The 14,729-nt window shown below is 45.9% G+C and overlaps 1 protein-coding gene across 3 annotated transcripts in view; it reads left to right on the top strand.

Moving 5' to 3' along the window:
* The first annotated feature begins 2,078 nt into the window (after positions 1 to 2,078).
* The window catches only part of MKI67 (marker of proliferation Ki-67), a 28,053-nt gene continuing 15,402 nt past the window's right edge, over positions 2,079 to 14,729 (top strand). The window contains exons 1-8 of one of the 3 annotated variants that reach the window (XM_064595459.1): positions 2,079 to 2,327; positions 2,726 to 2,905; positions 6,153 to 6,231; positions 6,340 to 6,455; positions 9,522 to 9,588; positions 11,487 to 11,532; positions 12,189 to 13,109; positions 14,515 to 14,684. In XM_064595459.1, the coding sequence (XP_064451529.1) occupies positions 2,814 to 2,905; positions 6,153 to 6,231; positions 6,340 to 6,455; positions 9,522 to 9,588; positions 11,487 to 11,532; positions 12,189 to 13,109; positions 14,515 to 14,684 (1,491 nt within the window). In that variant the 5' untranslated portion in view covers positions 2,079 to 2,327; positions 2,726 to 2,813. Of the gene's footprint in view, positions 2,328 to 2,725; positions 2,906 to 6,152; positions 6,232 to 6,339; positions 6,456 to 9,521; positions 9,589 to 11,486; positions 11,533 to 12,026; positions 13,110 to 14,514; positions 14,685 to 14,729 lie in introns of all 3 variants that reach the window. The other 2 variants (XM_064595458.1, XM_064595460.1) reach the window with 2 other exon arrangements.

The raw sequence follows: 14,729 nt of genomic DNA, 5'->3' as shown, positions 1-14,729 counted from the left end.
CAAGGGGACGGCACAGGGCCAGGGAGAAGGGTCCCAGGGTCAGGGGCCCTAGACACACTTTCTTGGCCTGATTGATTTGGATATAAGTGTGAGGACTCTGAGGATCTAGAAATTGATTCCCTGAAAACTCCTCAGGCCAAAGCCTTTTCCTGCCCATCTTGGTGACTGTTGGTTTAACATAGTCCCCATTCTACACTCTATTCGAGACTCTGATGGTGTTGGAATGGAGCTTGGGGTCCAGATGTCAACCCTGCAAATGGGGCATGGGATTCTTCTCACAGGACTGAGGTCTGTGTTTTCAACGAAGTCTTAGGTCCTGGGCCAAGCTTGGAATCCCATGGAAAGCCCCACTGATAAAGTAGGATATCCAACAGTTTAAAGAGGGCCGTCCCCCAGGCCAAGATCCCCCCCCTTCAGCCACAACCCCTAAGTCTTTCTGCAACTCCCGCTCTCTCTAGAGAACCAACTCTATGTACTGCAGAGTGTTTGTAAGATTATTGGACAGGAAGTCTAGCACCTCCCAGTTCTAATTAGGCTGCCCCAGCAAGGTCACAGAGCCGTCCCTGATAACAAGCAGTAATTAGAGTGACAAAAGTAGCATTTTACGAGGTTGTTCTGAGATGCACTTTCTGCAGTGGTGTAAAGGGGGAGAAAATGGAAACTAATCCCCTAAAGAAGGTTAATAGCATCCACAAATTTAAATTACCTACATCAGCCTTGTCACAGACAATTAGGAATTGGAGGTCCTTTGCATTCACATTTCATCTCTAGGAGCTTTTCCATATTCCTGAAGGTGCTCTATCTCTGAGTTACCACTCAGGAGCAGAAACATTCAAACTTCAGTTGTCAATTTATTTTAAAGCAATGATGAACCCATTTCATATTAACATAAAAACATATTTTTTTATGAAATACATCTACTTTTTTAAATTACTGAGATGAACAGCAGTATTTTCGGTTTTTGCAAAAATCTGTAATACCTGACATAGTAAGACAGCTGGTTTCTCACATCTGCTTCTGCATTCAGGAAACTCCACCTTCCTGAGAAAACAAGGGCAAAAAGGACAAAGAAAGTCTGGTGTTATTACAAACATGGTTTTGACCTCATGGACCCCTTGCAAGGATCTCAGACGTCCTCAGGGGTCCCCAGTCCGTGCTGTGAAAAAGGCAGCTCCTGACCAAGGAAAGCCAAGCTCCATGGGTTTTAGAGTAAGCTGGGGCGGGGGTGTGTGTGTGGGGGGGTGTTGTGCAGGATGGGCATCAGCATGTTCTGGCTCCTTTCAGTTCACACCACGTTTGTCCACAGGAGCTCCCTCACCCCCCCCCCCCCCCCCCCGCCCCACCACCACCAGTTAGGTGACTCTAGAAAGGAATCCTGTGGTTATTTTAGAAGCCATCCATTTTGTATTGCACAAGCTTTTTTAATTAGAGATTTTTTTTTTTCTAATGGGAAAACGCTGTAAACCTAAATGCATAGCAATAGTAGTGATTAAGGAAATTATGGTTTCTGAAGGCAAATACTCTGCAGCCATCAAAAAGAAAGTAAAAGGGGAAGATGTACTCAATATTAATATCCACAGAATTAATAAAGCAGAGAACAGGAAGTATAGAACAATGTGCATATTATGATCTTTTTACTGTGCTTTTGAAGGGGACTAACAACACGTATAACTGGGAAAAGACACAAGAAATTGCTCATAATGATTGGTCGTCTTTGAGAAGATATGGGAAGTTTTAAAAATTTTTAAACCTGCCAGCAATGAGTAACATATTGTGCGCAGTTGTGTCTGTCCTTAAAGAAAAGGAGGCAAGAGAGGTTTCCTGGCAGTAAGACCATGTTCCATTTCCGCCTTTCTCACTCTCCCCGGGGAGAACCCTAGTCCTCCGCAGGTGCACCGCGCGCCCGCCGGTCCGCACTCCCGGCCCCGCGGAGCCCGCGCCTCCCCCCTGGCCCCGCCCCGCCCCGCCCTCGCCCATGCCCATTGGTCTGCCGTCGCGCCGCCGCGTCCAATCGCAGCGCTTAGCGCCAAATTCGAATCGCTGTTTTCTTTTGAATCGGGAGGGCGCGGCGGCGGCTTTACGCGCGGAGCCGCTAACGCCGGGCGCCTCCCGGACGCAGCGGGGCTGGGCTACCTGGTCGCCGGCGAAGGCGACGGCGGGGGCAGTGAGGACCGCGGCGGAGCTGGCCGCGGGCAGTCCCCGGCCCCGGAGCAAGGGGCGGGCGGTGGACGCAAGTGGGCGAGTCTCTGGCTTTTCCAGGCGAGGACTTGGGCTGCATCTGGCAGAGCGGTGGACCCACTGGTGGCGGTGCGGGCAACTGGACCTGGGTGAGCCACCGTCGGGGGACCTCGGGGGCCGGGGGCGGCCGGTGTGCCTGGGGGCCCGGGCCTTGGGGACCCCTCTGCTCCGCTGCAACCAGCGCCTGCAGCGCGACCGGGGCTCTGGCGAGGGGGTCTCGGTGGGAACCCCCAGGAGCCTAGACCTTGATGGGCCGCGTCCTGGCCGCGGGTCTTTGAGGGCACTGGGTATTGGGGGGCGCCCTGGGGTGCAGGCCGGGACCTGGCTGGGGCTCCCCAGGGGTCAAGTAAGGTGTCGGTCAAGGTGGCAGGAGCATGACGGATTGTACGTGTGAGCCCATTTGGTCACTTACAAGTGACTTCCAATCTCTTTGCTTTTAGGATAACCCCCCCCCCCACCTCGTGTGTTTTGTTTTTGTTTTATTCAGTGGCATGTTCCTGCAGTAAGTTTGCTTCAGCAAACCTTCTGATGCCTGACCTTCCTGTAAGGATTACACTCAACATCTTGCTTAGAAAATGGGTCCTACAGGACGCCTTGTTACCATCAAAAGAAGTGGGGTGGACGGCCCCCACTTTCCGCTGAGCCTCAGCACCTGCTTGTTTGGAAGGTGAGCCCTGCACAGGGGTGGACAATTTAGTTTAAAAGACATTAATATCCTAATCATAGATGAACAGACTGGAAATGCCCTAGGAGTGGTTCCTGCCCCCACATTTGCAGGGGACTTTCCTACCTATTGTCAATGTAACATAGTTGTTTATTAGGAAATCGATTTTTGAAAACAATGTTTACACAGTTAAGTATCGTTTTTAATCAAACACATTTTAAAATTGACTTGATAAAACCTTTCAATTGAGAAAAATGTAGATTATTCTCAAAACCTGATTCACTTCAGGCATTCTTTAGATGACCAGTATGTTCATCTGAAATCCCTCCGAACTTGGCTTGCCTTGGCTGTGGGGGGGGACACTACTGAGCAAATGAGGGGAGGAGGCTCTGTATTTGGCTTGTTGGTTTTTTGGAAAAATGAAAATAGGAGAAGTCCTGCTAGTGTTTTGAGAACTTCTTTCTTTTTGCCGGCTTGTGTTGGTGGTAAATAACTATGGTCCCAGTATAACAGGCGCACTGCTCCGCGTTTGTAACATGGGATTTCTTATAAAGTGTAAGTCACCCTCTCTGTGGAACCCTGTGAGGTGGGACCCCCGACCACCTTCTACCCATACCCCACCCTGTCCTACCCACCCCATCCTTACCATGTTCTACCGCACCTCAGACGTTCCGAGCTCTTGCTCATCTTGATGCTTTTGGCCAGTTTAAACTTTTATGACTGGAATGTTCTATCTTCCTATGTGAGTGCCTCCTTTCCAACTTTCAGATATCCGTTTAAGTGTTACCTAAAGAGAACCCTTAGGTGAACACTGCTCCGGTCTTTCCTAACACCATGCAGGGTGATGAGTCCCTGGTTGTGTCTCCCACTACTAAACTGTAAGGACAGGGACTGTCTGGTTCATAATGATGTACGCAGTGCCTGGTAGGGGTCTGGCGAGAGAGAGGTGATCAATAGCTGGCACTCTGTGTCTAGCAGATGCATGCGCTGAACGTAGAGTCATAAATAGCAGTGGTTCTCAGCCGTGGGTTCTTTTGCCCTGCAGGAGACATCTGGCAAGGTCTGGAGACATTTTTCTATGTCACAGTGTGGGAGGCTTAAACCAGCGGCATCAATGGAAGAGGTCAGGGATGCTGCTAAGGAGCCTACAACGTAAAGAACAGCCCCTACTGTAAAGAATGTCAGTGGTGCTGAGGTTAAGAACCACTGATCCATAGGGATTCTAGTTAGCAATTTTCAGCCACACAAATTCTCAGATCTAATGAGATAATCTCTTTCTCTCTCTCTCTCTCTCTCTCTCTCTCTCTCGCTGTAATAGTCTGTTATCTAAAAATCAAATATTCTTCTTTAGTTTAAAGTGGCTGTTCACTTCCCATACCTTCTTTTCTCTTCAAAGGAAAAAGAATAAACATTCTGGTGTTAAATGTCAGTAATTCTCGTTATTCTACAGCAGTGATTAAATATCTTTTTATGTGGGGTTTTATCATTTATAACCCATTCAAAAGTGTTTGGTCATATGACATATGTAGGAAGAGATACTCTTTTTTTTTTTAATGGTTTTATTTGGGAAAAGTACTTACAAAAGGGCAGCTGCAGAATACAGAGACCTCTGCAACAATTACTTGTTTTTTCTTAAAGTGAAAGAATGGGTGGAATCCCAGGAGTCAGAGGGGTCCCTGGACAAATGAGCAGCATCTCCAAGTTATCTTAGGAACTAGAGCAACAAAACTCAAAGCTAAAATTTCCAGTCGCAAAATTCTTCTAACAACTACACTTCAGCTCGTCTCGTGGATTACCACCCTCATCCCCCTTTAGAGAAAAAGCATGACTTACTCCTGCCAACCAATGACCCCACTACCAGAAACACCTTAGAACCTAAGTTCTGCATCACGTCTGGCTGCCTGCAAAGCTCACGGATGGAATGAGCCAAACACCCACAAAAACAAACACAGAAACCCGACAACGCAACCTCAAACAAGGAGCAAGTTTTGTCCAAAAGTGCTTGGGCTGGAAAGGCTAGGAGACCATGAAACATAAAATACAGCTGTGTATCTGAGCCCCGGTTAGTGTTAATATACGGGACAAGCAGATACTTTAAACCTCTGTGGCTGAGCCCATTTCTCTCTATATGGACAGACAGCTAGCACTGCTCTCTCCACAGCTACTGATGTGCTGCTTTGTCCTTTACAACCTATTTGCCACACTAAGCCGAAACCACTAAACCACATCTTTCCACGAAGGCCAAGGACACCGTACAACTATGCAGGGACAAGAAACTGAGCGCACACTGACACTCACAATCCAAGTCTATCAGCCATTGGGAGTCCACTTCCAGCTCTGCAATTATTTTATACCACTGTATCTTTTATATGCGTTCTAGAAAGAGATAGTCCCAGCTCCGGAATAGTGTATTGAGAACAGAAAGGAGAGTATATAACTGTTCAAACTTACAGTAAAGGGAACCCCAGAGACCCAAGGAAACTTACTAAGGACCATTTGGATTAGTGTGCACGTGGGTTTGGAAATGCTCCCTAATGGTGCTTCCTTCTGATGTTCTTTGTGTGGAAAGTGAAGTTGAATCTAATAATGCTTATTTGTTGCTCGCATTTGTATTTTTAATAATAGACTTGTGAACCCGTCCATTAATACAGTGTAGTTTTAAAACAATGAAAAGCTCATGAGTAAATAGCATCGATCATGTGCCAGGCAAATGGCAGAAATGTATAATTCATTCATTGTTTGAACAACCCCGTGATGTAGGTGCTGATGTGATTGTCTTTTTATATGTGAAGAGACAGGTGTTAGTATAAAATATAGTACATGTAGTGATGATGAAACCTTGAAACATACATAACATTGCAAACAAACACACATAAACCTTTCTTTCTAGAAAAAAGGCAGAGTATCAGAAATCGTTACAGTTCTCCAAACTGATAGGAAGTACTCCCTTATTTGGGTCTTAAAAGCATGGGTATTTCAGTAAAGGCAATCCAGTTTTGTATTCTAATATTTTCCTTATAATTGTTTTCAAGTACCCAAAGTCTTAAAGATTTAAAATAGTTGCTTATACAATACTTGTCAAAATTGTTTGCCGAATGCACAGGTCATCACATCGCCCAACTGATGATCACTTTCTGTCGTTTCATTTATGGATCAAACATTTGGTCAACTGCTATTTTATTTTGAAGCATTCATGGAACTTCTAGAAAAAATTGTGGCAGCCTAAAACTCTTCATTTCTTTCATCGAAGGGGTGTCGAATGTGACATTCGGATCCAGCTCCCTGTCGTGTCAAAACAGCATTGCAAAATTGAGATCAGTGGGCAGGAGGTAAGTGGGTGTTTGAAATCTGTTGTGTTTTGTTTTGTTTTTTAACTGTTCATTTCACTTTTTACCCATTCATCAATTACCTATTTTCCCCTTTCTCCTACTTTGTAGGCAATGTTGTTTAATTTCAGTTCCACCAATCCGACACAAGTGAACGGATCCGTCATCGCGGACCCTGTACGGCTAAAGCACGGAGATGTGATCACTATTGTCGATCGTTCTTTCAGGTGGGTGAAAAGTAAAAACTAGTCATTCTCGACACTGATGCACCAAAACCAGCCTGGCAGACGTCTGTGACTTTTCTGTGCTGCGGATGACGTCAGAGCACTTGAGGTGGCCACTCTCACCCCTGGTTCTCAATCTGAGGTCACGAGGGTTTAGGTGGGATGACACATGGGGCTTGTGTGACTACATTCAAGGATCCGAGCGCCTGGAGCTGGGCCAAAGAAGGGTGACCGGAGCCTCACGGGGTCTTATTTTTGTTGTGAGTGTGGTGAAGCCGCATGCATTTTTAGTTTCTGTTTCATTTTAAAAAGACGCTCCTGGGGAATAGACACAAGACAAGATGTCCAGCTCAGCTTATCTTGACGTGAGCACCCGGGTGATCGGCATTTGTTATGGACTGAATTGTGTCCCTTCTAAAATTCATATAGTGAAGTTTTAACCCCCGGAAAGCCAGAATATGACTGTATTTGGAGACAGGGTCTTTAAAAAGGTGATTGAGTTAAAACGGGGCCATTAGGGTGGGTCCTAATCAATCTGACTGGTGTCCTTGTAAGAAGAGGACATGAGGACACAGAAGAAGGGAAGCAGGTGCTCAGAGGGATGGCCACGTGAAGGCAGCAGGGGCGGCCCTGGCCAGCCCAGAACAGAGGCCTCAGGAGAAAACAGTCCTGCCAACATCTTGATCTCGGACTTCCAGCCTCCACAACTGTGAGGAAGTACACTTCTGTGTGGAAGTCACCTGCGCATGGCATTTTGGATGGCAGCCCTAGCAAACTAATACACCACCCGAGCTGTAAACAGAATATTTCCAGAACCTTCTGAATAGTTCTTCTAATCACTGCTTCTTTCCCTCACCAAGTAAACTACCCGAGTGGCTTTTCTGATGACATAAAGTCTTTGGAGTTTTGCTACCTAAGCATGCATCTCTCACTGCTCTGATTTTGTCTGTCTTTATTAATAAACTCCATAAATTTGCAACAATGAAGTATGTGCTTGTAGCTGAGCCCTGCTCCCATGCTTGTGAGAGCCAGAGCATGGACGTCCCAGTTTGTTCTTTCTCACTGCCTAAATATGTCATTGAAATAATATCCCAGTTATATACCCAATTATACACAATTTATTCATTCTGGACCGACGTTTGGGAAATTTCCAGGTTTTGAAGTGAGCCGAGGGCTTGCTTTATGACCAGATGTGGTTGATTTTTTACTAATCTCTCCTCTGTGTTCCAAAAACATGTGTGTTCTACAGCTCCCGGCGTTGGGGTGGAGCGGGGTGGGGAGCGTTCTGTCCACGACCATCCGTTAGATTCAAATCCCTGGCTCTAGAATCACAGTAACTTAGCCCTTGATTCTTACTCAGGTGCGTAGGCTGAAATCACACTGAGGATTCTTTTTTCCTTTCTGTGTGTTTAGCTCTTCTGTTTCTGCTGTCGATCTGTTGAGGCCATACTATGTGTTGAAATTTAGAATTCTGTCCTGGTGGGTGAAGCTCTGTTGCTTCTCTTTCTGAGATTCTCTGTACCTTTCGTGATGCTTTTTTTTTTTTAATCAGTGATTGCATACTATCATATTTTCTGGCACATTGCTTTCAACTTTTCATAATCCTTAAGACTCAGATTGTCTCTTGGAACCAGCTGTTAGGTGCACTTTTCTTTACAATCGGTTTATCTTCTGGATAGTTCAATCCTTTTATCATTATAAAATATGCTTGGTCTTCGTGTGCAATTTTTATCTTGAAATCTCTCTTGTCTGATGTTAGCGTACTCCCCCTCCAGCTCTCTTCTGGTTGCTGTTGGCTTGTCGTGTCCTCTCCCATCCTGCCACGTTCATCCTGTAGGCACCTTTGATTGTGCCTCGTGTCTCTTTTAGGCAGCTCACAGTAGGGTCACGTTGGTCATCCATGTTGTCCGATAAAACACCAACCTCGTTACTGCCTCCATTCGCATTAAACACATATTTCCTATGGGTGCAACTGGTCATCTTTTTCACTGGGCTTGTGAATTTGCCTTCCTTTTTAAAGGGTATGCTTATTTATTTATTATTTTTTTTTAAAGATTTTATTTATTTGAGGGAGAGAATGATATAGAGAGGGCATGAGAGGGGGGAGGGTCAGAGGGAGAAGCAGACTCCCTGCTGAGCAGGGAGTCCGATGCGGGACTCGATCCCGGGACTCCAGGATCATGACCTGAGCTGAAGGCAGTCGCTTAACCAACTGAGCCACCCAGGCGCCCTAAAGGGTATGCTTATTGAATAGACTTCTAGATAGGAAGCATTTGATGTGGAGTGGAGACCAGAACTTCTTCCCCCAAATGAGATGCTATTCAGATTGAGATTAATTGAGATAATTAAATACCTCCAACACAAGAATGGGGAAAGCATTCTTAGGAAGAAGAACTTGACCGTGAACTCTGTGATCGGGAGAAATAAGTCCAGACACCCGGCTGTTTCGGATCAGGCCACCTCACGGAGACCAAGTTCAGGATGCCCATAGCAGGTGGTTCTGTGAATTATGCCCAGGGTCTGGTAGAAGGACAGTGTTGTGTTGTTAAATCTGTCTACATCTTCAAGAATGTGCCAGTCTTTGTTCGGATACAGATGGGGAAGGCAGGACACAGGAGGTCACAGTGATCCTAAGTTACAGGTGGCTCTGGTGACCTTGGAGTAGGTAACATCACCAAGTGACTCAGGCCTCGGCTTCCTGGGTGAACTTTCAAGCTCTCAGATGATCTCCACGGATATAAACCGGTGCGAATCTGATCGGCTCTCATAGGCAGGTTTTCACAGAGGTACTCAGATATTGTTGAAATCACACAGCTTATCAGCGTTCAGAAACTAATCTGGGTCCCCACCTCTGACAACAGTGTTGCCAAAGAAATTTGAGGCAACCTATCCAAGTTTTTAGTGTAAAATCTTTTCTAACTCTACCTTTATTTCCATGAATAAGGTGAATCTCTTGAATAAAACTTGACGTTTGTTCCTTGCTCCTTGGACATTAATGAGATAAGGAGGCTTTCCCATCAGTTACAGAGCTGGACTCTGAATGTGTGTCTGTCCTTCTGTGCACTTCAGGTATGAAAATGAAAGTCATCAGAATAGAAGCGAGTCAACGGAATTCACAGGACAAAAGCACAAACAGGTGATGGGGGGGTGGATTATCCAACTGTGGACTCTGATTCTTCTGCACGATACTATGAAATCATTTATATGCACGTCAATGAATGATGTCTCACAAGGGAGGGTGACTTGACAGTAAGAGAGGGACAGGTACCTGAGATCTTAAACAAGTTGAACTTGGACATACTGAAATAATTTACAACTATGCTTTTTTTTTTTTTCTCACAATGAAAGGACTAAGTCAGTCTTACACTTTGGCCCAAAGGCTTCTGGAGTATCTCACAATCTGATCTTCTTCTAAACCTTTGGTTAGGACAGCGCATCACATAGATTTAAAATCTGGGAACTAGACGAGTGGCTTGTGTTGTCTCCCAGTTATTGTGTTCCTCCATCTTTATGCATCTGAAATGGTCACATCAGAGCTGTGAGTCCCAGAGATGCTTCCTGACTTTGATGGAGAGATAACCCATGCCCCTGGGAGAGCGTTACTGCACTGTGTCTTGTGAGAGAATCTTACTACTTGTGTCCATCCAAACAGTATGGCTTTATCGGAATGCAATTCTGGGCCCATCCTCAGAGATTCAGGAGGATGTGTCTCCTTTAGGAAGCTACCCAAGCTGGTCTCCTGTGACTAGGTTGCAATTCACTGGTTTAAAAAGTCATATTGTACCTACACCCGAAATTAGCTGGAAGCCCTTCAGCTGAAGATCTCTGCTCCTGCTATGTGTTGCTTCCTCTTTAGAGGAATGACCTTAATGGTGACCTTGCCCCTCATTGGCTTTGGGGGAAAGCTAGATTTTGAGGTTCTCTACCCACTTTGTTGGCAGGTATTAGGGAACCAAACAAAAGGCTGGACTTCGGGTTAGCAGTGGTTAGAAGACCTAGAAACTGTTTGTTGTCTGGATTGTGATAAAGTCAGTATTGAAACTGAATACTGAGAACGTGTTATAGCACTTTGACAGTGATTTTTATGCCTATGGAATATAACGGTACAAAAAATGGGCTTATATGCTTCCTTATATTTTGCACATAGTTTTAAATTTTAATTCATTTTTATTGCTTAGTCATAAGATCCTTGGCCAACTTCAAGTTTTGGAAATTAGAAACTGATCCCTCACTTGGCGAGTTAGAGAAGCAACGTGTCCGATACCAAGAAATCTGAAACTGATTGAAGAGAGAAGTTAAATTATTTGCCTTTGGATACATTTTGTGATTTTTTCCCCCATAATAATTCAGATGAGATACTTTTCCTCCTTTGAAGCAACATTGGACTTTTAGACCTTACATCATTGTTATTCTGGGGTTGTTCCTCGCCCCCCAGAAAATCTTCTGACAGATTGTGAAGGCAGCAGTCGGGGGCCAGGTAGGAGGACTGGATCTGATTGCTGCTCTCGGAGGGCACGACGCCTGTGATGTGCTGGTTTCACTTTCACCTGAACATCCGGGCTTGGGTGCACCTGCCGACCCGAGCACCCGGGCTGAGTGGGGCCCCAGCTCATCCACAGGTCCTGCAGCCTCTTTCTGATAAAACTTAAGTATTAAGTCAATAATTCTGTGCCCTTGGTAGGTTCACAGATGCTGAGCATAGGTGATGTTTAATTTTAGCTTTGGTTCTTTCCTATGGTGATGAGAAAGAGGTTTGAGGAAGTTAGAAAAACTCAACTGAGGTTCCATTTAAACAGTTTTGAGCTTCAGGTTTGTTTCTTATTCTATCATTATATTTTTTAAAATCAGCTAAGAAATACTTGTATTATGAGCACTTGCCCCTGAGTGTCTTTGGATCATTTCTCAAAGTCTCTAAAATTCCTATAAGAACAGTTTGGTAAGGAAGAGCATCCATAGCAAGAATATTTTCATAAATATGACTGTTGGTATTTGAACAAGCACCTAAATAGCTGTCTTTATTTTGCCGATTTACAGGAATCTCTGCATAGGGTCTCAAGATCTGGCTTCTCTTCCGACTCTGGTTAGTAATTTTTTGGTTTTATTCTGGGATCCTGCAAGATCAGCTCTCTGTGTAGCATTAGGGCAAGGAAGAGACAACAAGAACACCAGCGTTCTACATCTAAGTTCACAAAGGTTAGGAGGTTGTGTTACTTAACACGAGAGATAGGCAGACCCCCGAGTTAACATTTCCTCAAGAGAGGTGTGGGGCACCATGCTTACTGGAGCGTCCAAGTATAAATAAACTGAACATGGTTGTCAGTTTAATTGAGTAGACTAATAGCAGGTGATCCCTCATATTGGTTATAGGAGGCTGCTGTGATTTATTTGTTTGCATCATAATTCAAGTATCAGAATACTTTTATTACACATTTTGGCATTAAGTAATTTGTAGGCTAAGTGAAAAACTAGATTACAAGACAACTAGAAATGGTTGTAAAATTTGAATACTGCACGGTGTTAATCACTGAGAAAATCTTGAACTTTCTGTTTCTTATTTCATAACTCATTGCCAAGATGGGAAAGTTCAAGATTCCAATGCCCTTTCAAAGCTCTGTGAAGAAAATATCTCAGGAAGTCCTCTGGGACACGTGAGAAATGGCAAAGCAGCTGGCACAGTCTCGGATGGCCCCAAAGATCACGCCGCTAGAAAAACAATTAATGCTGTTCCTTCCTCAGAACTTCCTAGAGAGAACTACAGAAATGCAATGGATCCTACAGCCGGGGATTTTAAGGAAGATTCCAGCATACCCTTAGTGAGTTGTCATGGAGAACTGAAGTCTTTCCCCTCTACATGGCATCCTGAGAACAGTGAAAACCATGAGTCTCCCTTTAGGAAGCTTTACGAGTCCATGAAAGAAGAGTTTGATGTGAAATCAGAAAAAGGAAATGTTCTACAGAGCGGTAAAAAATCGGGGTCACGGAGTCGTCGTGCATCAGAGAACGAATGTTCTGGTGGGTTACAAGACGGGACACAAGTCCTGGTCTCACTGAAATCCAGACCCAGGTCCGGTCGATTCACCCCAATGAAGGCCGACCCTGCTTTGGGAGAACAAGGAACTAGCCAGACTGAGGGCAGGAGAAAGGATGAGGAAGCTCTTCAGACTCCCAAGGAGCCCATGGGTCCCAGCATCCCTCCTAAGGAGATGACAAGAACCAGGACCATGGTCCAACATTCCCCACACAATGCCTCACGAAAACGTCGGAGCGAAGACATGCATGTTCCCAGCGGAAGTGAGTCCGTGGATCTGGATCAAAGGGAAGGCTTCGGGACAGATTACAAAACATTTCCTCCTCGGAATCTCTTAACCAGACATCAGACGCCCACTAGAGTCGAAAATGCTGATAATTTTGGAACTACACCGGAAAAATGCTTCTCCAAAAAGAAGGGGAGTGTTCCTACCAGTGTGGACATTCTTACCACAGAACTGGAAACGCAGAATCACACTGTTTTAGCTCCATTGCCCGTTCAAGTTGAAAGGAAGATTCAAAGCATTTCCGTGCACCAGCCTGAGAAAGTGGGCACCATAGCCGGGCCCTCGAGCTCTGGGTTCCCTGGTTGTAGCTCAGTTGACAGCAACAACTTTGGTTACTCCATCAGTAAGTTTGCTTACCTGTGCATTTATTTCCCCCCGGAGGGCTCGCACATATCTAGAAAGACTTCCCGAGAGGAAGTCATGAGACCTTCCTTCCCTCAGCGGTGATGGCCCTGGTGTAGACGGTCTGTGAGGCATGGCGGTATGCTCCTGAGACAGCTATGCGCGCCGTCTGCCTGACAGGCCCGTCCTCCTGTCCCGGAGACTCGTAACCAGGGGCTCCAGAGGAAGCGCCGGTGGTCAGGGAGGTTCCCCTGGGAGCCAGGGAGAGTGAGGAGCTGCAAAACCATGGTGGAGTCTCCTGTTCCCCCTACGAGAACACAGGAGGGAAGATACGCCCAAGAAGCATAATGGCTTTTCACACAAGTTTTAATTCTGACCCATAAGGCCCTGTAGCCCATGAGTTTGCTCCCGTAAATGAAGTCCAGGGAAATCAGTCCCTTGGAAATGTTTAAATATTAGAGGGCGTCTCTCGGGGATTTACACTCTTCTCAGGGTCTCCTACTAGCGGTTTTTTGGTTTTTGTTTTTTGTTTTCTTTATAAAACACTGGACTAACCCACGGGTTTATGCATCAGGTGCTGTTGTAGGTGTTTTTCAGACATTCACACTTTTACCCCTTTGTGCAGGCAGTGGGAGTCCCTAGGGGACAGGCATTCCCGTGATCTCCCTCTTGCAAATAGGGAAGCTGATGGCCTCAGGTGACACAGCGAGGGGCAGAGCCGTGACCTCTGGAGGAGGCATGGTACCTCCCGGGCGTCTGCCCGCACTTCTCGGGTCTCTGCGGATGTTCTGAAGTAGCAGGCTTACTGTCCGGGCTCTGATCTGCAGAGGGGCCCTCGGGCAAGGTGCGCGGCTCTCTGAAATGAGACCCGCACACATCCATCACAGTGTCCCCGTGAGTCTCCGAAAGGGGCACCACTTAGACAAGGGATTGCTGTTGCGTGCTGGTTCACAAGGATGTGAGGTAGGGTTGGGACTCATGAATTGCCGATTCGAACCACCTGGAGAAGTTGTCAGGTTCGTGACTTCTCACTAGGTAGGTCTGGGTGAGGCCCGAGCTCATATGTGGCTTTTGAAAAGGCCCTCCCGGGTCACTGCGGAAACTTCCATCTCTGTCATTGCCCTCCTCCCAGGTGGAAGCCACAGGTCCAGACCAATCCCTTTATCAGGCTCCGTCCACACAGGATTTTTCACCCTTTTGTAGAAAATCTTTGTCCTGTCCCTGGATCTTCCCTGAGCCCTGAAGCAGCTCCAGCGTCCTCAGCAGGACAAAGGGCTGAAATGCCGCGGTGTTAGGTTTCAGGGGACGGTACCAGTGGTTTGTCTTTAACAGTCTTCACAAGTGTAACGAGTCTATATAAGTGTATGTCTTTCATTCTCTCTCCACATTTGTATTCCTTATTTTAGATAAGATTGAGGGAACCCCCCTAAAAAGAAGGCGGGTCTCCTTTGGTGGTCGTCTGAAGCCGGAGTTATTTGATGAGAACTTACCTCCTAATACACCTCTTAAGAGAGGAGAAATACCGAGAAGGTCTCTCGCCAGCAACACTCCACCTGTCCTGAAGAAAATCATCAAGGTATGTTGGGCAGCCTGTATCCTCTTCCTTTCACACTCCCCACAC

The sequence above is a fragment of the Mirounga angustirostris genome, unplaced genomic scaffold (genome assembly GCF_029215605.1).
Source record: "Mirounga angustirostris isolate CCGP_5_RB_7025 unplaced genomic scaffold, mMirAng1.0.hap1 SCAF_6, whole genome shotgun sequence".
Classification (NCBI taxonomy): Eukaryota; Metazoa; Chordata; class Mammalia; order Carnivora; family Phocidae; genus Mirounga; species Mirounga angustirostris.
This window is presented reverse-complemented; position numbering and strand designations above follow the sequence as displayed.